The sequence below is a fragment of the Equus quagga genome, chromosome 13 (genome assembly GCF_021613505.1).
Source record: "Equus quagga isolate Etosha38 chromosome 13, UCLA_HA_Equagga_1.0, whole genome shotgun sequence".
Lineage (NCBI taxonomy): Eukaryota > Metazoa > Chordata > Mammalia > Perissodactyla > Equidae > Equus > Equus quagga.
The window spans coordinates 87,554,775-87,580,166 of record NC_060279.1 but is presented as its reverse complement, the minus strand read 5'-3'; the positions used below and the strand labels follow the sequence as shown (position 1 = coordinate 87,580,166).

Below are 25,392 nucleotides of genomic sequence, written 5' to 3'. Positions count from 1 at the left end.
CATGAGACCACCTCCTACAAGAAATCCTCAAGAAGGCCCTCATACCTGAACAAAGAAAAAAAGGGAGAAAGGGTTCACAAAACAGAGTAAGGAGACAAATAGATAGAATCAGAATAGGACAGCAAATATTCAACTATTGGATAAAGGGAAGGAAAATACCAAAAACAAAGACAATCTTGTGACTTTAACCACAAACTCACAACACAAGTTGGAATAAGATATGAGAGTAATAACTTAGGAGGGGAGGAGGAAAGGGACTGAGTCAGTTTAGACTAAATAAATAAGAGGCCATCAGAAAATGGACTATGTTATGCATGAGGTTCTGAATACAAACTTCAGGATAAGCCCAAAACTGAAAAGCAGAACAGACACACAAAAAATAAATAAGGAAAAAACTAAGAAACACATCATGAAAAACTACATAATTCAATAGGTAGACCAAAACACACAGGACAAGAAACAACGGAAATGCTGGAAAACGAGTGACATAATGACAGCATTAAGCCCCCATATTTCAATAATCACCCTAAATGTAAATGATTGAATTCTCCAATAAAAAGACACAGAATGGCAAGATGGATTAAAGAAGAAGATCCAACAGTTTGCTGCCTCCAGGAAACACGTCTCAGCTCCAATGACAAACACAGGCTCAGAGTGAAGGGATGGAAGACGATACTCCAAGCTAATGGCAAAAAAAAGAAAGCAGGTGTCACAATACTCATATCAGACAAAGTAGACTTCAAGATAAGACAGGTAAAGAGAGACAAAGAGGGGCAGTATATAATGACCAAAGGGACACTCCACCAAGAAGAAATAACGCTTATAAATATCTATGCACCGAACACAGGAGCACCAAAGTTCATAAAGCAACTATTAACAAAGACGTAGAGACTAAACAATATGCTATTGAACAAGCAATGGATCACTGAACAAATTAAAGGAGAAATAAAAAAATATCTGGAGACAAATGAAAATGATAACATGCCATACCAACTCATATGGGATGCAGCAAAAGCTGTATTAAGAGGGAAATTCATCGTAATACAGGCACAGCTTAACAAACAAGAAAAATCCCAAATAAGCAATATCAAATTTCACCTAACTGAACTAGAAAAAGAAGAAGAAATAAAGCCCAAAGTCAGAAGAAGGAGAGAAATAATAAAAATCAGAGCAGAAATACATGCTATTGAAACAAAAAAGGCAGTAGAAAGGATCAGTGAAACAAATAGCTGGTTCTTTGAGAAGATAGATAAAATTGACAAACCCCTAGCCAGACTTACAAAGAAAAAAAGAGAGAAAGCTCAAATAAACAAAATCAGAAATGAAAGAGGAGAAATAACAGCAGACTCCACAGAAATACAACGGATTACAAGAGCATACTATGAAAAACTATATGCCAACAAAATGGATAACCTAAAGGAAACAGATAAATTCTTAGACTCTTATGACCTCCAAATGCTGAGTCAAGAAGAAACATACAATCTGAATAGACCAATCACAAGGAAAGAGATTGAAACAGCCATCAAAAGCATCCCAAAGAATAAAACCCCAGGACCAGATAGCTTTCCTGGGGAATTCTACCAAACTTTCAGAGAGGATTTAATACCTATCCTTTTCAAGCAATTCCAAAAAATTAGGGAGGATGAAACACTTCCTAACACATTCTATGAGGCCAACATCACTCTGATACCAAAACTTGACAAGGGCAGCACAAAAAAGGAGAACTACAAGCCAATATCGCTGATGAACATAGATGCAAAAATTCTCAACAAAATTTTGGCAACCCGAATTCAGCAATACATCAAAAGGATCATACATCATGATCAAGTGGGATTCATACCAGGTACACAGGGATGTTTCAACATCCACAAATCTATCAACATGATACATCACATTAACAAACTGAGGAATAAAAACCACATGATCATCTCAATAGATGCAGAGAAAGCATTTGACAAGATCCAACAGCCATTTATGATAAAAACTCTTAACAAAATGGGAATCGATGGAAATTACCTCAACATAATAAAGGCCATATATGACAAGCCCACAGCCAACATCATACTCAATGGGCAAAAACTGAGCGCAAGCCCTGAGAATAGGAATGAGACAAGGATGCCCACTCTCACCACTCTTATTCAACATAGTACTGGAGGTTTTGGCCAGAGCAATGAGGCAAGAGGAAGGAATAAAAGGAATCCAAATAGGGAGGGAAGAAGTGAAACTCTTGCAGCTTGCAGATGACATGATCTCATATATAGAAAACCCCCCAAAATCCATCAGAAAACTAATAGAAATAATTAACAACTACAGTAAAGTTGAAGGGTACAGAATCAACTTACAAGAATCAGTTGCTTTTCTATACTCCAATAACAAGCTTACAGAAAGAGAACTCAAGACTGCAATTCTATTTGCAACCACAACTAAAAGAATAAAGTACCTAGGAATAAAGCTAACCAAGGAGGTGAAGGACTTATACAATGAAAACTATAAGATATTCCTGAGAGAAATTGATAATGACTTAAAGAGATGGAAAGAGATTCCTTTCTCATGAATTGGAAGAATAAACGTAGTTAAAATGCCCATACTACCCAAAGTAATCTACAGATTCAATGCAATCCCTATCAGAAACCCAGTGACATTCTTCACAGAAATACAGCAAAGAATACTAAAATTCATATGCGGCAATCAAAGACCCCGAATTGTTAAGGCAATCCTGAGAAAAAAGAACAAAGCTGGAGGTATCACAATCCCTGACTTCAAAATATACTACAAATCCACAGTGACCCAAACAGCAAGGTACTGGTACAAAAACAGGCACACAGATCAATGGAACAGAACTGAAAGCCCAGAGATAAAACCACACATCTGTGGATGGTTAATCTTCAACAAAGGTGCCAAGAACATATAATGGATAAAGAAAAGTCTCTTCCATAAACGGTGTTGGGAAAACTAGACAACTACATGCAAAAGAATGAAGGTAGACCACTATCTCACACCATACAGAAAAATAAACTCAAAATGGATCAAAGACTTGAAGATACGTCCTGAAACTATAAAACTCCTGGAAGATAATATAGGTAGTACACTCTTTGACATCAAACTAAAAAGGATCTTTTCAAATACCATGGCCTCTCAGACAAGGGAAACAAAAGAAAAAATAAACAAATGGGAATTCATCAGACTAAAGAGCTTCTGCAACGCAAAAGAAACTAGGATCAAAACAAAGAGACAACCCACCAATTGGGAGAAAATATTTGCAAATCATATATCTGACAAGGGGTTAATCTCCTTAATGTATAAGGAACTCACACAACTGAACAATAAGAAAGCAAACAACCTGATCAAAAAGTGGGCAGAGGAGATGAACAGACATTTTTCCAAAGAAGATATACAGATGGCCAATAAACACATGAAAAGATGTTCACCATCACTAATCATCAGGGAAATGCAAATCAAAACTGCACTAAGATATCACCTTATGCCTGTTAAAATGGCTATAATCACTAAGACTAAAAATAACAAATGTTGCAGAGGGTGTGGAGAGAAGGGAACTCTCATACACTGCTGGTGGGAATGCAAACTGGTGCAGCCACTGTGGAAAACAGCATGGAGATTCCCCAGAAAACTAAAAATAGAACTACTGTACGATCCAGCTATCCCACTACTGGGTATCTACCCAAACAACCTGAAATCAACAATCCAAAGTAACATATGTACCCCTATGTTCAGCACAGCACTATTCACAATAGCCAAGACATGGAAACAATCCAAGTGCCCATCAACCAATGATTGGATAAAGAAGATGTGGTATATATATATATGATGGAATACTACTCAGCCATAAAAAAGACAAAATCATCCCATTTGCAGAAACATGGATGGACCTGGAGGGAATTGTGCTAAGCGAAATAAGCCAGTCTGAGAAAGACAAACACCAGATGATTCCACTCGTGTGTGGAGAATAAACAAACACATGGACAAAGAAAACGGTTCAGTGGTTACCAGGGGAATGGGTGGGGGTGAGCACAGGAGGTGAAGGGGAGCACTTACGTGGTGACAGTCAAGAAATAATGTACAACTGAAATCTCACATTCATGTATACTATCATGAACTCAATAATAAATAAATAAATAAATAAATAAATAAATAAAAGGGACCAGCCCGGTGGCGCAGCAGTTAAGTGCGCATGTTCCACTTCAGTGGCCCGGGGCTCGAAGGTTTGGATTCCCGGTGCAGACACGGCACTGCTTGGCGAGCCATGCTGTGGTAGGCATCTCACATATAAAGTAGAGGAAGATGGGCACGGATGTTAGCTCAGTGCCAGTCTTCCTCAGCAAAAAGAGGAGGATTGGCAGCGGATGTTAGCTCAGGGCTAATCTTCCTCAAAAAAATAAAAAAATAAATGAAATTAAAAAAAGAGATTTACTGATACAAGATTTATGGATCCAGCTTCAAGCTGTTCTGTGAAGTGAGAGAAGCCAGACATGAAAGGCCACATTTTGTACTATTCCACTTACGTGAAATGTCCAGAATAGGCAAATCCATGGAGTCAGAATGCAGAGTAGGGGTTGCAGGGGCCGGGGGAGGGGAGTACAGAGAGTGGCACGGGCACAGGGCTTCTCTTTGTGGTGATGAAAACATTGATGGATGGAACTAGATAGAGGCAATGGTTGGGCATCATTGTGAATGTACTAAAAACCAAGCATTTTACACTTGCAAATGGGTCAAATAGTGACTTTAATTTTAGTGAATTTTTCCTCAATAATAAAATAATACATATAAATAAAAACAACTATATGGAGATACTGATTTTCACCTGCTACTGCCAAAAGTGAAGGTTTTACCTCAAACTGGGTTGCTGAAAGCACACTTTCAGCTCTCTGTGTTGGGAATGTAAACTTTTCCGCCCTAGCTGCAGAACAACGTGGCCGTAGGTCTCGATACAGAAAGAACACGTGATCCAGCTCTTTCGCTGTTGGAATTTATCCCACAGACATAAACGCACACGTGTGACAGGAGATGGAAGATTGCTGATTGCAGCCTTGCTGTTGGTTGAATAAACTTAACACCATGATTTTCCCATGAACAGAAGATGCAGAATCGGAATCCATCCAAACCACGGAAAACTCCACTGTCAGGGAGAAGAATGGGGACATCTGTGCTGTTAACACCAAAGGACCCTTGAGATCCTGTAGGGGAAGCAGTCAAGTTTGAGAGCAGCTTGCAGACACTGGTCACTTCCCGGGAGGAGACCGGGCATCTGAGGACAGACTCTGCGGTGCATTTTGAAATTTGGGACAGGTGAATATATTACTTGTTCAAAAATACTTAAATTAATGATTGTTAGGGAAAATAAAAAGTGGAGGATGGAGCAATTGTCCAAAGGTTGAAGATGAGGGGCCTTGAGAGGCAGGCTCTGCCATGGGAATGTTGCCCTGTTCTCCTTGTGGAGCCGAGGTGGGGTGAAGTCTGAGGGGAGTGAGGAGCAGATGGGGACAGCTGCTCACAGAGGCCACTGGGGCTGAGGGTGGGAGGGACCACTGGGTTCACCCACAAGGGGCTCTCTGGTCACCGGGGTGAGTCCAGGGTGAGGCAGGGACCTGACCCTGCCCTGAGCTGAAAGAGGTTCTGCTCCCTACAGCCCAGGGGGAGCTCTTCCCTACCTGTGTCATCCCCTAGGCAAACACTGATTGCTGGGTTTTCTGAGGAACTTAGGATGAGAAAAGGGGATACCCATTGCAGTGACAGGAAGGGATGGGGGGAGGTAAATGCACCCCCCCCACTTGAAGCCACAAAAATGCAGGAGGGACAGGGCTTGTGTCTTCTAGGTCCCCAGCATGGCCTTCCTGCCCCCAACACCTCAGGGATGTGGGTGTCCTGGCCCCAAACTCATAGGTGATGTTGAGCTGGATGGTCCTTTCCACAGTCACACCAGTTGCAGGGAACTTCGTCTGACAGGTGAGGTTGGCACCGTGGTCCTGGGCCATGGTGGTGAGGGTGAGCGCTGAGGAAAGGAGGGTCCTGGGGCCCAGGGAGGTGAGGGCAGCTGATGTCCAGGAGAAGATAGGGGGCATGCCCTGGTCACAGACCCAGGGCACAGAGCAGGTTAGGTCCCTGGGGCACCAGACTCCAGGATCCCCAGGATGATGATGTGGGATGTATGGGTCATGGTTGGTGAGGAGAAGGGGAGACACGGGGATCAGGAGGAAGGGTCCCAGGTGTGGCCCTTAAAGAAGCCTGACTTTGGTTCATCTTCTCCCTCTAAGCCCTGACACACTGTACCCCCAAATCTTGCCATGAGCAGGGTCCCATCCCTGCTCTGCCCCATGTCCCCCATGTCCTTCCCCTATGGCATGACCTGGAGGCCACTCCTTCCTGTCACACACACAGAGAGGGTTAGATTTATAATTCCATTTTGTTCTATTTGTCTCCACCTGAAAAGTGCATTTCCCATTGTCCCTCCTCCTCTGATATCCAGGGAGCAATTGTAGGGCTGGGAGTCTCCCAAAAGTTGGAATCGGCCCTGGGTCTCTGCCTGCACTTTATGATCTGGGTCATTTGTGGCCACAGGAGCATCCTCACATGGATTTGCCCCTTCCTGGAACCAGTAGCCGTGAGCTGGGGTTGAGTCATTCCAGCCATCCTGTGGGTAGAAGACAGTGCAGGGCACTTGGACACACAGACCCTCCTGCACCATCACTGAGTCCTGTACTTGCAGTCCAAATATTTTGCTCTGAGCCCAGGAACTTGCAGGGAAATGATGGTCCCCACCCAATCAGCCCCCTCTCCGCTTGGCCCACTCACCTGCCTACAGGAAGGGCAGCAGCATCTCCGAGTTGGAGAGTTCTGGATGTCCATTCCATGAGTGAAAAGAGAAATGGAAGGCGAGTGGGAGAGGATGCTGTTGTGAGACCCAAGGGAAATGGGAGGAGCCCACATCATTGACCGTTCACAGAAGAGGAACTGCAGGCAAGACCTCATCCCTCTGCAGGAGTGAGTGGACAGCCCACAGCTCAGACACCCCGAGACCCACCCAGAGGGGAGCAGATGAGGATCAGATCCCATGCCCTTCCAGAATCACAGGAATCCCTTCTAACACAGGGACATGGTGAGTCTCTAAGGACCTACCATCTGAGGTGCTTTTCTGAGCAGTGTTGTCTACACCAGGGAGCAGATCCTACCAGGTGTAGGATTCCTTACAGTCCGTGTCATAGTCTTGGGCAGAGGAAAAGAAGGGGGTCCTAGGTGACATGAAGGTAGCAGACAATCATTCATTCATTCATTCATTCATTCATTCTCCAAACGCTTAGTGAGCATCTCTGTGTTGGGGAGGTTGGAGAAAAGAAGGGAGATGACTGACCTGGTCCAAGCCCATGAGATGCTCCCCCCACAGTGGAGTCACTTCCTCCCCAAACACTCAGTCCTGTTGGGCTTCAGAGCTGCAGCCACTGGTGAGTTTGCCGTGTGACCTGAAAGCATAGTGGGTATTTTCTAAAATACTAGTTTGGAATTTTTTTCCTTGTAGACCAAAAATAAAAAGAAAACTCTCTTCAAGTTACACAACTTGAAACTCTATTCCCATTAAACAAAAATGTCCCATTTCTCTCCATCCCCCAGCCCCTAGCAAACACTGTCCCATTTTCTGTCTCTAGGAATTTTCTCCTACTTTAGATCTTTCATGTAAGTGGCATCATAAAGTGTTTGTCTTTTCTGTGACTGTCTTATTTCACTCACATCGTGTCCTCAAGCTTCATCCATGTGGTAGCGTGTGTCAGAATTCTCTCCATGTTAAGGCCGAATAACATTCCACGGTAGGTATACACCACGTTGTGTTTATCTATCCATCTGATGAGGGACATTTGGGTTTTTTCCCCCTTTTAACTGTTGTGATCAATGCTGCTGTGAGCGTGGATGTGCAAGTATCTGAGTCCCTGTTCTCAATTCTTCTGGATGGATGTGCATAAGTGGAATTGCCAGGTAATATGGTAAATCTATGTTTAATTTACTGAGGACTCCCCATCCTCTCAGCATCCCTCTTGTTTTTCTTTACCTTGTTGATTGTCATCATCTTACACTGGCTGTCCGTTTTAATATCTCCAGTCTGGACAGCTTTCACAATCTCCAGTCATTCATACCCATCTGCAGAGTGGTGCCTGGACCCAGTTCCAACGTGAGTGTGTGGAGGCTTCTGCACACCAACAAGCAGGTCTTGGATGCCACCAGGACATCCGAGAGTTCAACTCAACTCTGACACTGTCTACCCAGAGATAGAATCAGGTTCCACAGGTAAAGGGCTCAGTCCCACAAGACCACTCTCCACTTCAGACCAGCAATAAGTCCAGGTTGTTACCTGTACTTCTGATCAACCAGCTACAAACTGGGGGTTCACATGGCCTCCTCCTTTTGTTTGATTTATTTGTTAGAATGACACACAGAACTCAGGGAAACACTTGCTCAGGTTTGCCAGTTTATTAAAGGATATAATCAAGGATACAGATGAGCATCCAGAGGGAAGAGCTGTCTAGGGCAAGGTATGAAGGGAGGGGCACAGAGCTTCCATGCCCTCTCTGGGTGTGTCACCCTCCAAGAACCCTGACACGTTCACCAACCCGCAAGCTCTCTGAAAAAGACTGCCCAGCTGTCCTTGTGGGCTTTCATGGAGGCTTCATTATGTAGTCATGATTGACCGAGTCATTGGCCTTGATTCAACCTCAAACCTTCTAGCCTCCCTGGAAATCAGGGGGTGCTACCAAGTTCCAATCCTCTGATAACATGGCTGGTCCCCCTGGCATCAGCCCCCACCATTGGCTAGGATCCAAAAGTCACCTTAATTAGCACAAACTAGAAATTCCAAAGGTTTTTGGGAGCTGTGAGCCGGGAACTGTGGATGGAGTCCACATATATAAGAGAAATATATATTGGTCACCTGAATGACAAAATACATATTTCTTATAAATTGCAATATTGCAGGAGGCAAGGGGCTTGCCCAAGTAAGGCAGCAAAGAAGGACGTCAGCCCCCAAGTCCTGTCTTTTGGGCTCACACAGAGTTGTCTGCACTGGAGAAGCAGGTCCGACCTGGCCAGCTACCAGAGAGCCAAGGTCTTGGGACCCGCCTGGAAGTGGCCCACAAGAGCTGGGTCTCAGGACGGCCTATATGGGCGCCAGAGGCAGAATAGGGTCCAGATGAGGCAGGAAAAGTAACACACACTTTCACTCACTTCATGCATTCATTCATTAACTCATTCACAAACTAACATACAATAAGACAGATTTGAATCAGTCCTGACCCTCAACTAGCTCAAGCAGTAGGGGAAGACAGACAAGTTTGAAATGTATCCAGGGCAACAGGGAGCCATGGAAGGTTTTCGAGCAGGAAAGGGGCAGGGTCTTATAGATATCAACACGATCCCTTTGTGGCCAGCGTAGGGAAGAGCGGGAAGGGAGAGACTGGAGGACAAGAGGCCAGAGAGGAAACTATTGTGATGTTCAGGAAAGGAGAATCAAATTTCATGGAGACAGCAGCCTTGGTGATGGAGGAAAGAAGAGATTTCGGGCATTTTCTGGAAGTGAAATTTGAAGGGAGGTGTGGAGGGTGAGGGGGGGAGGTGGCTAGAGTGACTCCCAGTGGGGACTAACAGGGGGATGGAGGTGCCATTGTCCAGAGCAGGAGAGATGTGCAGGGCTGGGTGGGCAGAAGGTGGTGGAGAAGGCAGCAGAGTTGGCGCCGGGGGTGGACGCTTCACCAAGGAGGAAGAGAGGGCCTAAGCGGAGCTGTGGGAATACACGCATGCACGCACACGCACACAGACACACACACACAGACACACAGACACACCTACCAAACCAAGGCCCACGTTAGTCAAATCATTTAAACCCAGTGAAAAAGAGAGACTATTCAAACGAGCCAAAGAAAAGAGAAAAAGACAAACCATAAACAAAGACGAAAAGTACAAGAGAATTCTCTTAAGAATCTAAGCAAGCTGAAGAATTTGAAGAACTGGAAGAGGAAATATGTCAGCCTAGAATTCCTCACCCAATAAACATATCGTTCGAAACTCATGTAAATGAACATTTGTCCAGACCAATGACAGCCGAGAGAATTCATCCCCAGCACACCTGGGCTACAAGAAATGCATGAAAGATCTTCAGGCAGAAGAGATGATACAATAGAGATGCTGGAATGAATACAAAGAGTGAAGAGTTATTGAAATGGTTAATTTGTGGAACAATATAAAATAGCTCATTTGTTGCATTGAAAAATTCTCTTTAAAATGACTGTTTAAAAAAATAATATATTCTGGAGTTAATCAGTTTTTCTGGGTCTCTCCCATGTATACATGTTATAAAGCTTTGTTTAATTTTCTCCTGTTATTCTGTCTCATTTGAATTTTAATTCGTTGTCCAGCCAAGAAAGACCCAGAGTGGATGGAGGAAATGTCTTCCTCCCCTACAGTTTTGTGACTTGGATGGGATAAAATTTCACTGGCTGGACAATGAGCGCTGCTGGACTGCTGCAGCCAAGAGATCCCGGATCCCTGACGAGAACTGGAAACAGGTAGGAGTTCTTACCACGTCAGTCCCCCAGATCTCTGCCTGCAGGATCCAATGGAAGAAAGAGTGGTGAGTTTTTTTGCTTTTCTAAATTTAGATTAGCAGGAGAAAATTTTGGTGAGGCCAGCTTCTTGGATTCAGCGACTCTAGGATTTGAGTACTCACTGGTTGTAGACCCTTTTCCTCCTAGTGATAGTATTTTTCCTTGTCTCTGTCTTTTTTGTTGTTTGTCATGAGACACAGGAATCTCTCTACAGCCGGTTGTCTGGGCTTTTTGTCTTGTTCTATGTCTTGAGAGGTTGGCTTTGTGACCGTTCTGGTCTCTGCCCTCTGGAGGATGCATGTACCGGCATGCATCTTGGTGGCTAGTCGCGTTGACTGGGGCTCCGGGACATACTCTTTGTCCGGCTGTGTCAGCTCTCAGGGGAGTTGGTGATAAGGGGTCCCAATTGCTTTCCTAAGGGGCCTTTGCTATCTGAACCTTTGTTGCTTGCTGTGCAAGGAAGGCCTTTACTTTCTTAGACTATTTTTGGGAGTGCACTTTCTGGATCTCTTTTGTGGATGCCTCTTGAATTCCTGGTTAAGCTTATTGGTTGAGTCACTGTTAAGATCCTACTTGTCAGTGTGGCCAGACAATCGATCATTTAAATTGGGAAAACTTCTAAATTGGGGGAAAAGATTTGTGAGAGTTCTCATCATAATTTTTATTGGTACCTATGAAAAGGCCAAATTAAAAAGGAAAAAGACAACCGAAAAAATAATGACTAGCCTTAAGACCCTGACTCAGGTTACAACTGAATTGATGAAATGTAAAAGTGTGTTGATAGGATCACAAAGGTTGGAATGCTTGAGCTGACTTTTTTATCAAGAAGTTATATCAACTTTGCCTGAGTATGTTTTAAAATGTCTGGCTGGGAATAGTTCCCTATCCAATAGTGTAAGACCAAGATCTATTAATAAAGTCCTGCCCCTGGGTTCTGTCCCCATGCTGCCCTGTGGTCCTGTGGGCCCTGTGCCCATGCTATTCTCTGAACAAAGGAGCACTACCACCAGAAAAAAATATATGTATATTCTGGGGTTTATAACAATATATCATGGGATTGAGTTACTGGCTTCTCAAAATCATATTAAGTTGAACATGAAGAAGCAACATATTACATGAAGCATAATTCAAATTCATAATAGAAAACACCTATCTCCTCACATGCCCTCCAGCCCTTTGTGTGGAACCATCAGGAAGAGTGCTGGGGACCAGAGGTGAAGGGTCCTTTCTGGAGAGGAGGCAGGGCCACGTCACGCAGCCCCTCCTGGCTCCTCAGAGCTGTGCCATTGAAGGTCTTGGGAAACAGTGGTCTGATGGATCCTCATCCACCTGTCAGGGTTCTGGAGCCCAGACCTCAGCACCACCTGGAGGAAGGGGCCTCAGTCACACCTTGAAGCCCCTATCCCCTTGGGAACCTCTGAACCTGTAGGGGAAACACAGTTCTGCAATGAGAGACTGATGCTGTGGAGAGGACAAGATGGGTGAAGCCACCCAAGGTGTCCCCAAGGTGTAGGACACCTTGAGAAGGATTTCTCACCTAGTGTAGTAGATCCAGGTGAGGCCATAGGTGAGAAGGAAGCCAGCCCCCATTAGGGCCCCCCTGAGCAGTGTGAGGACTAGAGACCAGGTGCCCCACTGCTCCCCAGAGATGTGGGGGCAGGAGCAGGAGATACCTGTGGGAGAAAAGGGTGAGAAAGATGGAGGGATGAGTTCCCTAAAGTCCACACCTGAGGCTGCTCACGGCCCCACCTAGAATGCAGGTGTCCTGCTGTACTCACCCTGAACAACCAGGTTCACAGAGCTGTGGTAGGAGGCCCCAGGGTGCTGAGCTTGGCAGGTGAATTCTCCTCCGTCCTCTAAGACCACCCGGGGCAGCTCCAGGACCCCAGGGTTTGAGGGTGCGGAGGGGCTCAGGGGAAGACTCCCCCGGGTCCAGCTCAACATGGCAGGAGGGTTGCTGTCGGCAACACAGACCAGGCGCAGGGACTGGCCCTCCTTCACTGGAAGAGATGAGCCGTTGCCCAGAGCTTCAGGTCCTGGCAAGACAGAGAGAACGCTGAGCCCAGACCCTCATTAGGGGCTCTCTCTCTGTTTCTCTCTCTGTCTCTCTCTCTCTCTTTTCCTTTCATCATGTAGATCTGTTTCTTCTCTTCCACATCGTGATGAGCTCATACTGTCTTGGCTCAGCCCCAAGGGGACAGGGCTAGGAGCAGGCACTGCAGCCTTTCCAACTGGCCCTTGTGCATTCTCCTGAACCGCCTTGGTCCCCACGCCTCCTGTCTTGGCCATCTGTGCCAACACAGATTCCAGATTTGCCTCTATGAGCCTTGCCATTTTGTCTTTCAATGACGCTTCACTAAGACCGGTCTAGTTTAGCTGTGTCTGAGAGCTCATAGTCTCATTGGTGAGATACCCAAAACCAAGTACTCACAGAGCAATATGACAATATGTCTTGTGATGGGGACAAATTGGGCTGAGGGAGCACTGAGGAGGGGAATGCACTGAGACTGTCAGGACACGGAAGGCTTCCTGGAGGAGAAGACGTTTAAGAGAGCCCCAGAGTGGGTGGGAGCTGACTTGAGGATGGTGCTGATGGAAGGACCTTGTGGAGGAAGGTACAAGACGTGCAAATACAGCGGAGGTGTGAAGCGACCTGCATGCTCGGGGAAAAGGAAATAGTTCTGTGAGGTTTGAGTGAATGGACATGTTTGGGAGTGTTTGTATATGAGGCTGCTGGAAGAAATTATGGGAGATTTAAAAATCAATATTAGAGTGGGGAAAGTCAGAGGCGCAAAAGAAAACATTGATAAATGCAACCAGTGGTTTACTAGTAAATGTTTAACAACCAGCTCATTCATGGTGGGGGGAGGCAGGAGTCCTGATCTACACTATTTGCCAATTTCCTTGGTGAATACTCCCATCTTGGTCAATACCAAGCACCAATTTGAACTGAACGTAGAGTTGGGCAAAGATGGATACAGTTGGCTGTTGCCAACCAGTCAGAACCAGCAGCGAGTACACCAATAAGTGCAACTCAGAAGAAAAATGCATGTTTCTGCCTGGAAAAATCTCCATATGCTAAGTCAAAAGGCCATCAATAGACTGGAAATCAATCCTTTCCACTAACACAGAGCTGATGTCTGTAATATGAAAAGAGCCTCTTCAAACCATTAAGAAAAAGTCCACAAAGAAATACAAACAATTCTTAAACATAATGGAAGATATTCAACCTAGTCACAAAATGACACTGCAACTTAACATGACCGTTAGTCCACTTAGGATCAGTGAGGACGGACATGCTCAGCGGGAAGGGGGCACATTGCAGGCGGGAGGAGAAGCAGAAGCACCTCCATGCAGTGGGATTGGCAACATCTGCAGAAATTACACACACATCCTTTGATCCAGGACTTTCTTCTCTAGAAAATTATCTGACAGACACTCACACACACACACGAGGAATATTTGTACAAGTTATTCATAGCAGCAATATTTGTCTGTGCAGAAGACTAGAAACACCATAGTTTTCCACGAATGGGGAACCAATTAAGTACTTGGTAGTATAATATTCTTCCAATTGGAAAACCATGGAGTCACCAATAAGAATGAAGACGGTTTCCTCTGTTCTGATACAGAAGGATCTCCAAGATAGACTAAAGTTTGAGGAAAAGATGAATTTAGTTCACAGAAATCCCAATGTCACTTCCTTAGTGCAAATGTGCCAAGGTGATGTGAGATTCTAATGATGAGGGAACCTGAGTGAGGGATTATGGACACTCTCTGGACCACATAAATCTAAAATTACTCCACATGAAAAGTTTATTAAAAGTAATAATAAAGATGCAGTGCAGTGTGTACAGCATGATGTGTACATGTGTGTGCGTGTGTTCAAATGTACACGCATAGCTTATATCTGGGAAGATAACCAAGAGGGAAGTATACAGTGTTCTGAATACTGTTTTATTCTTACTAAATTTGGCTAGGGACTGAAATGTATCCCCCCATAATTTGTAGGTCGAAGCCCAAACCCCAAGTGTGATGGAATTTGGAGGTATCTGGATGGGTCCTTGGGAGGTGATTGGGGTCAGATGAGGTCATGGGCTATCATGATGACATTGGTGCCCCTATAAGAAGAGACACCAGGGAGCTGGCTCTCTCAGCCCTGTGAGGACACAGCCAGAAGGCGGCCATCTACAAGGCAGGAAGAGAGCCCTCACCAGGAACCTAATGGCTGACACCTTGATCTTGGACTTCCAGCCTCCAGAACTGTGAGAAATAAATTCCTGTTGTTTAAGCCGCCCAGCCTGGAGTATTTGGTTATGGCGGCCCGAGCAGACTGAGGCACATTTTATGCTTCCTATTTTGAACACTAGCATTAAAATGATCCCAGGAGGCTGGAGGAGGAGGGAGGGTCCAGATCCTAAGGAGAATGAGGGCTAGATTTGGGATGAGAATGTGTCCCTGGCATGGGGACAGCACATCCGTTGGACATGGAAGAGGCCATGCAAACCCCCTGAGAGCAGGGCCAGTGGTGGGAGTAGACCAGTTTGTAAGCTGACGATCGAATGGGGGCTTCTCATCTCTACTGTCCCCAAACTTGTCCTGAGCCTTTCTCCCATCTGAGCTCTGAACCCCAGCCTTGCTCTGAAGGGAGGAGACAGACCCCGCTTCCACCACAGCCCCAGAGAGGGGAGGTTACACCCTACCTGTGCCTTCTTTCCGGAACACGCTGATGGTCAGGTTCTGTGGCGCGTCTGGACAGACGTAATTGTTCCCTTTTCAGTGGTAGGAAGGTGGGTGTTGGCCCTTTTCCCCAAGAACTTTAGAAATAAGAGCGGGTGGAGTCACGCGCCCTCTTTCCTTCCTCCCCAGAGCCAGGTTGCAGGACCCAGCACCCACTATCCTGGGCCCTGCCTCCCTCTCCCCCACACCCACTGCCCTCAGGAACCCGGCCATCCTGGCCTGACACTCACAGGACACGTTGAGCTGGATGGTTCTCTCTGCGCTCACACCAGCTCCGGGTAAGGTCACTCGACAGGTGAGGTTGCTGCCATGGTCCTGGGGCCCCAGAGTAAGGGTGAGCACAGATGTGTTGGGAGTCTTGGGGCCCAGGGAGGTGAGGGCGACTCCAATCCAAGAGAAGGTGGGGGGCGTCCCCCTCTCGCAGGCCCATGGTGCAGTACAAGTAATGTTGTTGGGTTGGCCAGATTCTAGGGTCCCCTGGGTGTGGATGTCAGGTGTCTCTGCCAGATCTGAGGAGGAGAGAGACAGAGACCAGGCCCAGGAGGTGGGGACCCCAAGTGTGACCCAAAAAGCAACCTCTGCCTCAGGCCAACTGTGTCGTCCACAGCCAGACTCAGTATCCTGTCCACCTGGGTCCCCCTGGGTCCCTCCCTGGATGAGGAGCAGAAACTCCCCTCCTGGCCCTGCCCTGGGGGCCCTCAGACCCATTCATGTGTCCTCTCCTTGACCACATTGCCTACCTACCTGTCACATGCACAGAGAGCTGATTTTCTCTGTAATCATATGGTCTATGAAATACTCTGTCTGCTCTAAAGAAGTACATTCCCTCGTCCTTTTTCTGTGCGTCTGTGATGTCTAGGGAGCAGGTGTACCACTGTGGACTCCCGAGGAGGTGGAATCGGCCCTGGGTCTCCTCCTGCACTTTACGATCTGGGTCGTTTGTGGCCACAGCAGCATCCTGGTGTGGATTTGCCCCTTTTCGGAACCATGAGCCGTGTGTTGGGGTACCGTGAATCCAGTACCTCCGAAGACGGGAGAAGCTGCAGGGCACAGTGACGCACAGGCCCTCCTGCACTGTCACAGACTCCGGCACTTCCAACAGGGATCTGTCATAGTGACCCAGGGACCCTGAAGGGAAATGAGGATCAGCCACAGCCCCCGCCCTGCCCGTCCCCTCTCCCCTTAGCCCACTCACCTGCCCACAGCAGGGGAAGCAGCAGCGGCAGCATCTCTCAGACAGAGGGTTCCAGACGTCCTTCCTGAGTCTGGAAAGAGAAGCGGAAGGTGAGTGGGAGGAGAGCCTGCGGGGAGAACTACGGGAAGCTGGGGGGAGCAGGTGACCTCAGACGTTTACAAAACAGGAACTGTAGGCGGAAAGTCATCCCCCGTCTGCACAGAGCCGGCGGGCACCCCATGGCCCAGACAGCCTGAGATTCCCCCCAGAGAGGAGCAAAAGAAGGAGCAGACCCCATGTTGTGCCCCCATTTTGGGGCTTTTCCTCAGTACCTGAGACTGGACTGACCTCTGAGGACAGCTGAGGAATGGGACAAGGTGAGTCTCCAAAAGCCTCCTGTCTTTTTTGGCCATCGCCCAGAAAAGGTGCTTTTCTGAGTATCGTTGTCTACACCAGGGAGCTGGTCAGCTCCTGCCTCACCCAGGAGAGTCTAGACTCATCTAGAGCCTGGATGTGAGTCCTGCCTGGGTGTAGGATTCTTTAGGGTCTGTGTGAGCATCTGGGGCAGAGGAAAAAAAGGAAGCGCTAAGTGAGGTGAAGGTGGCAGCCATTCATTCATTCATTCATTCATTCATTCCCCAAACACTTAGTGAGCATCCCTCTGTTGCGGAGGTTGGAGGAAAGAAGGGAGATGACCAACCTGGTCCATGCCTGCGAGATGCTCCCACCCAGTGGAGTCACTTCCTCCCCAAACACTCAGTCCTGTTGGGCTTTAGAGCCGCAGCCACTGGGGAGTCTGCTGTGTGTCCTGGTAGGATGTTGGTTATTTTCTAACAATAGGAGTATGGAAAATTTTTTTGTTTTTGCTTACTGTATGTGGATTCTTGAAATTGCAACGGCATCTTGAAAATTATAACCATGTAGCATCTTCATGGAAAACTTCAGGGAGAGCACATGTCCTAGGAGCCAGTGCACAGGAACTTCTTTTCCCTGAATGCTGCTGTTCAGTGTTGTGTGGACTGGAGAGAATTTTCTTAGATCCTTGCCGTAGAGATGAGCATGTCCGGTCGTGAAAACCAACTTCTTCTCACAGTTGCAAGTGTCTCACAGGGTGTAATATTTCCAGCAAACACGAGTGGAACCTACAGCCACAAGTAAAATTTTGGGTACAGGTCACGTGGTTTTGCGTCTCACTCTGTGTCTTGCGGGTCTGGCAAATCCTTGACATCTGCGACATAATCGCATTTGCCGCCATACATTCGTATTATCTTTTAAATACAGTTGGGTCTAGAGAACTGTTCCTTCGACTTTCCTCTCAGAGAGAGATTTTGCACCATCATTTGATCTATGTGGAATTGAGTCTCCACTAAGTAAAATAATACCAGTTTTAGGTTGTTAAAAAGAGTAAGAATGTGGCAGAAAGTGGAAACCCCGATACAATTGCTTTCACAGTCAAGGAACTTACATCATGCTCATGGACTGGAAGGTTCTGTGACTTCTCATTGTTTTTCTTTAACAAACTTTATAATTTACATAATACAAAATGTACCGACTTGAAAATGACATGTTTATGGATTTTGACAAATGTATACAACCCAGTTATGACTCCACAATCAGGAGACAGAACGTCTCCACCACCCCGAAAGGATAACCCACAACTATCGCAGCTCATCACCTCCACATCCACCTCCACCCCAGGCAACCACTGACATACTCTCTGTCTGGATGAATTAATTTTGTCTATTTGAGAATTTCCTAGAAATGCACTCATTTGTCTCTAGATTCTCTCACTCAGCATGGGATTTTTGAAATGGATGAAGTTGCATGTTTCTGTAGCTCACAATGTCTGATTACTAAGTAGCATTTTATTATGTGGATATTCTGTAATCTTTCATTTATTCTCCTATTGATAGACATTTGAGACTTTCACCAGCCTGTCCCTCCCCTCTGCTGTCCACACCGGGAAAGCAGGGACTGCCTGGCCAATCACAGGTTCTAGATGCCCCGGAGGGTCAGTTCCACCAGGTGTGGGACTCAGGAGGGGCCAGTGGGTGAAACTCAATGAGTGAAAGATGGAAAGGCTCCCCCCACCCCCAGGTAAAGGAAGCGATGATTAATGAATGATTGAGCACGACAACCACATCTTGGAGTCAATGGGACAATGTGACAGACTTTCTCTCTGTCCTTGAGAATGTCTCTAACACCTGAGGAGGCAGAGCAACCCCAGGCCCTTCCAGCTCCTGTTGGGACAGTGTGTGATGGTGGAAGTGCAGGCAGGGGCTTGTAGGACGCCCGATTGCTCTGTGCAGCCAGAAGGTGAGCTCCCAGGTATAAATGACAGAGTGGACGGGGCCAGGATTCTGGGGGTGTCGCAGGATATAACCCCTACACATGGTCCTGGGGCTTCCTGACCTGCTCACAGCCCCCTGCTTCAGGCACACCTGGTGTTGAATGCACAAGTCAGACCTGAGAGCCGGGCATTTGGAGCAAGATGACAGCACAGCGTGGCGCTGGGAGGAAGCCTCAGCTTTGGAATCAGGGGTTATGGCCCTTCTCCCCTCCAAGCCTCAGTTTCCTCATCTGTCACATGGAGGGATCACAATTCTCAGCTCTCGTCTGTGGGAGAATCCAATACGAGAAAAAAGCTCGATGTTTTCTGCAGACATGTCTGGCCCTGCCCATTCCTCAGTGGCCATTCTGAGTTCCACCCTCAGCAAGAAGCTCCTGGTGGTCAGCACTGCCCTGCGGCTTACTCATCTGAGGCCTCCAACGAGGGGGTCGGGGTGGGGGCTCTGCATCCAGATGGCCCCGGGCTTGAGTGTGGCTCCCTCGTGCCCGCTGTGCTGCTTTGGGAAGGGGCTTAAGCACTGTGCATAGTGAGGTGCCAATGCACACGGGGTGTTATGTCCTGAACTGCGTCACCCTCAAACTTCATATGTGAGGCCCTAATCCCCAGGACCTCGGCACTTGCCTGTCTTTGGAGATGGGGGAGAGGTAATTAAGTTAAATGAGATCGTTACTCTGGGCCATAATCCAGCAGGACTGGTGTCCTTGTTAGAAGAGGAGGTTAGGACACAGACACGCAGAGAGGGAAGACAGTGTAGAGACACAGGGAGGAGAAGGCGTCACCCGAAGCCGAGGAGAGAGGCCTCAGGAGAAAGCGGACCTGCCGAGTCCTTGCTCTCGGCCCTGCAGCCTCCAGAACTGCGCGAGAACGAATGTCTGTTGTTTCAGTCACCCAGTCAGTGGTGTTCTGTTACGGCAACCTGAGCGGATTAATGCAGGGGGTCACCAAGAAGATTCAGTCTGTTCATGCAAGTGAAGTGCTCCAGGCAGCCTGGTCTGGCCCACAGGGGACACAGTCCACGCAGTGGCCAGTGGTCAGTCTGCAGGATGGAACTCTCTGAGGATGGGAGGAGAAAAGGGAAGGGAAAGGTTTGGCAACTGGAGGAAGCTCTGCTGCTCCTCCGTGCACCAGCTCTGGACTCTGCAGGCTCTTACTTCATCCCGGCCACACTTCCTCTCCTCTCCTCTCCCCAGCACAGGACAGACTCCACGGGCCTCTGCTGGGGCTGGTCCCCTTGTTGGCTGAGCCTGTTGCTGCTCTGGCACCCTGGGTGCCTGTCTCCCTTCTGTTGAGTGGAGTGTCCCAGGGGGCTGGGCTGAGGTGAGACCGACCCTGGAGGAGCACCAGCTGGGGTCAGGAGTGGGAACAAGAGACACAGTCACAGCCCGGTGTGGTGAGGGCTGACCTGTGGGGAGGACGGGGCTGTGGGAGACCGAGGAGGGAGTGAGGAAGTGCCTGGAGGATGGCACAGGTGCACAGAGGGTGGAAGGTGAGCAAGGTTGTCTTGAAACTAAGTTTATACGTCCAGAGAGCAGGACCAGAGCCAAAGACGTTGGTGTGAGCAGACGGGGAGTCCCCTGTAGCTCCAGCTGCAGCCCCTGAGGCTCTGCGTCAGCTGGTTCTTCAACCTTCAGCTCCAGGTCCAAGGAAGTCTGAGCCTGAACTCCTCCAACACCTCTCCTCTTCCTCCTCCTCTTTTGGGGAGGAGGTGGCCACCCTGAGCCGCTTGATGAGCTCTGCAGCTGGCGTTGCTCCTCACTGTCCCCAAAACATCCCCTCCCACTCACTTTCCATTTCTCTTTTCACACACAGAACCATCCATCTCAGAGATGCTGCTGCTGCCCCTGCTGTGGGCAGGTGAGTGAGCCAAGGGCAGAGGGGACCGGTGGGGTGGGGACTCTGTCTGACCATCGATTCCCTGCAGGTTCTGGGGCTCAGAGTGGAATATTCCAGCTGCAACTACGGGAGTCAGTGACGGCGCAGGAGGGTCTTGGGGAGGCGAGTATTGAGAGCGCCTGCAGTATTGAGCCCTGACAGATCAATAATCACTCTAAGTGTAAATGGATCGAATTCTCCAATCAAAAGACACAGAGTAGACCGATGGGTTAAAAAAACAACAGCTAACAATATGCTGCCTGCAGGAAACACATCTCAGCTCTAAAGACAAACACAGGCTCGGAGTGAAGGGATGGAACATGATACCCCAAGCAGATGGCAAGCCAAAGACAGCAGGTGTTGCCATATTTGCATCAGAGAAAGCAGACTTCAAGGTGAAAAAGAGAATGAGAGACAAAGAGGGGCGGTATATAATGATAAAAGGGACATTCTGCCGAGAGGAAATAACACTTATGAATATATATGCACCTAACACAGAGCACCAAAGACAAAATCTTGCCATTTGTGACAACGTGGGTGGACCTTGAGGGTATTATGTTAAGTGAAATAAGCCAGACACAGAAAGACAAACACTGTATGATTTCACTCATATATGGAAGATAAACAAGCACATGGACAGGAGAACAGATCAGTGGTTAGCAGAGGGGAAAGGAGTTGGTGGAGGGAAAAAGGGGTAAAGGGGCACATATGTATAACAATGGATACAAACTAGACTGCTGGTGGTGAACATGGTGAGGTCTACACAGAAACTGATAAATACTAATGCCCACGTTAAATTTACACAATGTTACAAGCCAATATGATCTCAATAAAAAAACGTTGCAACTGCAGCCGAGGTGTGTAATGACTCTGTATGCTCATGGGAAAATAACTTGTGCTGTGAGGTTTAAGAGAATGAGTGTGTTGGGAAGTGTGTGTATATGAGGCCAGCAGAAGAAATTACAGGAGATTTAAAAAACCAGATTAGAAAGGGGGCAAAGTCAGAGGCAGGAAGGAAAATATTGACAAATGCAACCAGTGGTTTACTCGTAAATGTTTAACTGCCAGCTTACTTAGGGTTGGGGTGGGGGGGAGTCCTGACCTGTGACATTTACCAATTTCCTTGGTGTAAATACTCCCACTTTGGCCAATTTCAAGCACCCAGTTTGAGGCCACTGAACCCAGACTTGAGAAAAGATGGACACGATTAGTTCTTGCCAAACACTCAGAGCCAACACCATTACACCACTAAAAGCCACTCAGAAGAAAAATGTATGTTTTTGCCTGGCAAAATCACCACTTGCTAAGTGAAAATGCCATCAATAGACTGGAAATCAATCATTTCAACTAAAACACAGCTGATGGCCTTCACATGAACAGAGCTTCTTCAAATAACTAAGAAAAAGACAACAAAGAAGTACAAATCGTTCTTAAACATAATGCACAAAATAAAACTGCAACTTAAAATGACAGTGAATCTACTTAGGATGTCAGCGAGGTAGGACATGCTCAGCAGGGCAGGGGGCATATTGCAGGTGGGCGTGCAAACAGAAGCACCTCCGTGCAGTAGGATTTGACACCATCTGTAGAAATTACACACACACCCTTTGATCCAGGACTTTCTTCTCCAAAAAATTATCTGACAGACACCTGCACACGTGGGGACTGTTTGTACAAGTTATTCAGGGCAGTATCATTTGTCTGAGCAGAAGACGGGAAACACCATAGTTTTCCACCAACGGGGGACCAATTAAGTAATTTACAGTATAATGAACTTCCAATTGGAAAACCATGGAGTCATTAGTAAGAATGGAGAAGGTTTCCTACGAACTTGATACAGAAGGATCTCCAAGACAGACTGAGTGTGAGAAAAAAGCAAGTTTAGTTCACAGAATAGAACCAATGTCACTTCTTTAGTTGTGACAAATGTGCCAAGGTGATGGGAGATTTTAACAACGAGAGAAGCTGGGTGAAGGATTAAGGAAATTCCCTGTGCTATGTAAATCTAAAATTACTGCACATGAAAAGCTTATTAAAAATAATAGTAAAGATGCAGAGCAGCATGTATAGTATGATATGTACATATGTGTGATTTTAAATGTATATGCACAGGTCATATTTGGGACGATAACCAAGAGGGAGGTACACAGGGTTCTGAATACTGATTTCTTCTTGCTTAGTTTTGCTAGGGACTGAACTGCATTTCCACCTCATCCTTATGTCAAAACACTAACCCCCAGTGTGATGGAATTTGGAGGTATCTGCATGGACCTTTGGGAGGTGATCGGGGTCAGATGAGGTCATGAGAGTGGGGCTCCCATGATGACATTGGTGACCTTATAAGAAGAGACACCAGGGAACTGTCTCTCAGCCCTGTGAGGACACGGCCAGAAGGTGGTCGTCTACAAGGCAGGAAGAGTGTCCTTACCAGGAACCAAATGGCAGGCACCCTAGTCTTGGACTTCCAACTTCCAGAACTGGGGGAAATAAATTCCTGTTGTATAAACCACACAGTCCAGGGTATTTTGTAATGGCAGCCTGAGCAGACTAAGGCACACTTCATGCTTACTATTTTAAACACTAGCATTGACAAGATCCAGGGAGGCTGGAGGAAGAGGCAGGGTCCAGATCCTATGGAGAATGGGGCCTGGCTTTGGGGCAAGGATGTGTCCCTGGCACGGGGACAGCACATCCATTGGACGTGGAAGAGGCCATGCAAACCCCCTGAGAGCAGGGTTATTGGTGTGGTGAGACCAGTTTGCAAGTTGATGAGCAAGTGGGGGTTTCCCACCTCTGCTGCCCCCACACCTGACCTGAGCATTTCTCCCATCTGTGCTCTGAAACCCAGCTCTGCTCTGAAAGGAGGAGACAGACCCTGCTTCCACCACAGCCCCAAAGAGGAGAGATTACACCCTACTTGTGCCTTCTCTCTGGAACAGGATGATGGTCAAGTTCTGGGGAGCATCTGGACAGACAGAAATAATTGTCCCCTTTTCAGTGGCAGGAAGGTGGATGTTGGCCCTGCTCCCCCAGAACTTTAGAAGTAAGAGGAGGTGGACTTGGGTGTCCTCTTTCCTTCCTCCCCAGAGCCAGCTTGCAGGACCCAGCACCCACTACCCCAGGCCTTGAGTCCCCCTGTCCCTCCCCCACACCCACTGCCCTCAGCGACCTGGCTGTCCCGGCCTGGCACTCACAGGACACATTGAGCTGAATGTTCCTCTCTGTGCTCATCCCAACTCTGGGTAAGGTCACTCAACAGGTGAGGTTGGTGCCGTGGTCCTGGGGCTCTGGGGTGACAGTGAGCACTGAGGTGTGGGGAGTCTTGGGGCCCAGGGAGGTGAGGGAGACCTCCATCCATGAGAAAGTGAAGAGTGTCCTCCTGTTACAGGCCCATGGCACAGTACAGGTAATGTTCTTGGTGTCGCTAAATTCTAGGGTCCCCTGAATGTGGACATCAGGTGACTGTGTCAAGGCTGAGGAGGAGAGAGATAGAACCAGGCCCTGGAGGTGATGACCCCAAGCGTGACCCTAAGAGCAACCTCTACCTCAGGCCAACCATCTCCTCCCCAGCCAGCCTCCACATCCTGTCCTGCTGTGTCCTTCTGGGTCCCTCCCAGGATGAAGAGCAGGGGGTCCCCTCCCAGTGCTGCCCTGGGACCCCTCAGAACCCATCCATGTATCCTCTCCTTCACCTCATTCCTTACCTGTCACATGCACAGAGAGCTGGTTCTCTCTGTAACTATATCTCAGAAAAGACCCTCTCTCCACCCTAAAGAAGTATGTCCAGAGTCCCTCCTCCTGGCGTCTCTGATGTCCAGGGAGCAGTCATAGATCTGGGGGTCTCCAAGAAGGTGGAATTAGCCCTGAGTCTCCTCCTGCACTTCACGATCTGGGTTGTCTGTGGCCACAGGAGCTTCCTGGTCTGGACTTGCCCCTTCTCCAAATAGTAGCCATAAACTGGGTCAGTGTTACTGTCATAGGCTTGGGGATGGAAGATAGTGCAGGGCACATGGACACACAAGCCCTCCTGCACCGTCACAGACCCCTGCACTTGCAGCTGGAATCTCCCATCCTGAGCCTGGGACCCTGTGGGGAAATGGAAGTCAGCTCGAGCCCCCTGCCCCACCTACTTCCTCTCCCCTCAACTCACTCACCTGCCCACAGCAGAGGGAGCAGCAGCAGCAGCATCAACATCTTTGGGGACAATTCACAGGGCTTTGATGTCACAGGACCAAGAGGAAGCCCCAGCAGGAAGCCCAGGCTGTGGTGAGAAAGGTGACTGACTGCAGAAGAGGAACTTGATACCCATATGCTAGTGGAGCTGGTGTGGTACTTGGAGAATTATGATTTCTACTTTCCACATGGGGTCCTGATAAGGGTTGCACAACAAAAAAGAGGACCCAACCCAGAGCTTTGGGCTCCTTGTCCGTGGCTTCTGCCTCCCACAGTGCTGTACACATGAGGAAAGCAGGCACTGCCCATCCAATCACAGCTTCTAGATGCCCCACAGGGATAGTCCCGCCAGGTGTGGGACTCACGAGGAGCCAGAGGGGGAGCTTCGAGGTGAGAAAAATGGGGAAGTGTCCCTCTACCTCCGTGTGAGGGAAGTGGTGATTAATGAATGAATGAGCACGACAACCACATCTGGAGCATCTACT

General features: G+C 47.7%; 1 protein-coding gene and 1 long non-coding RNA gene across 3 annotated transcripts in view; one reads left to right on the top strand and one right to left on the bottom strand.

The window, feature by feature from the left end:
- Nucleotides 1-10,323: 10,323 nt before the first annotated feature.
- Nucleotides 10,324-25,392, bottom strand: part of LOC124250713 (sialic acid-binding Ig-like lectin 14) — a 29,748-nt gene continuing 14,679 nt past the window's right edge. The window contains exons 1-7 of one of the 2 annotated variants that reach the window (XM_046682852.1): nucleotides 16,534-16,605; nucleotides 16,083-16,466; nucleotides 15,569-15,847; nucleotides 15,302-15,349; nucleotides 12,377-12,634; nucleotides 12,136-12,271; nucleotides 10,324-12,021 (exon numbers count right to left, since the gene is read on the bottom strand). In XM_046682852.1, coding sequence (XP_046538808.1) covers nucleotides 11,982-12,021; nucleotides 12,136-12,271; nucleotides 12,377-12,634; nucleotides 15,302-15,349; nucleotides 15,569-15,847; nucleotides 16,083-16,466; nucleotides 16,534-16,567 — 1,179 coding nt within the window. In that variant the 5' untranslated portion in view covers nucleotides 16,568-16,605 and the 3' untranslated portion in view covers nucleotides 10,324-11,981. Of the gene's footprint in view, nucleotides 12,022-12,135; nucleotides 12,272-12,376; nucleotides 12,635-15,301; nucleotides 15,350-15,568; nucleotides 15,848-16,082; nucleotides 16,467-16,533; nucleotides 16,606-25,392 lie in introns of those variants that run through there. The other variant, XM_046682851.1, reaches the window with a different exon arrangement.
- Nucleotides 16,800-21,173, top strand: LOC124250715 (uncharacterized). The gene is made up of 3 exons (XR_006891599.1): nucleotides 16,800-16,889; nucleotides 20,672-20,716; nucleotides 20,784-21,173. It is a non-coding gene; the product is annotated as an uncharacterized LOC124250715 (long non-coding RNA).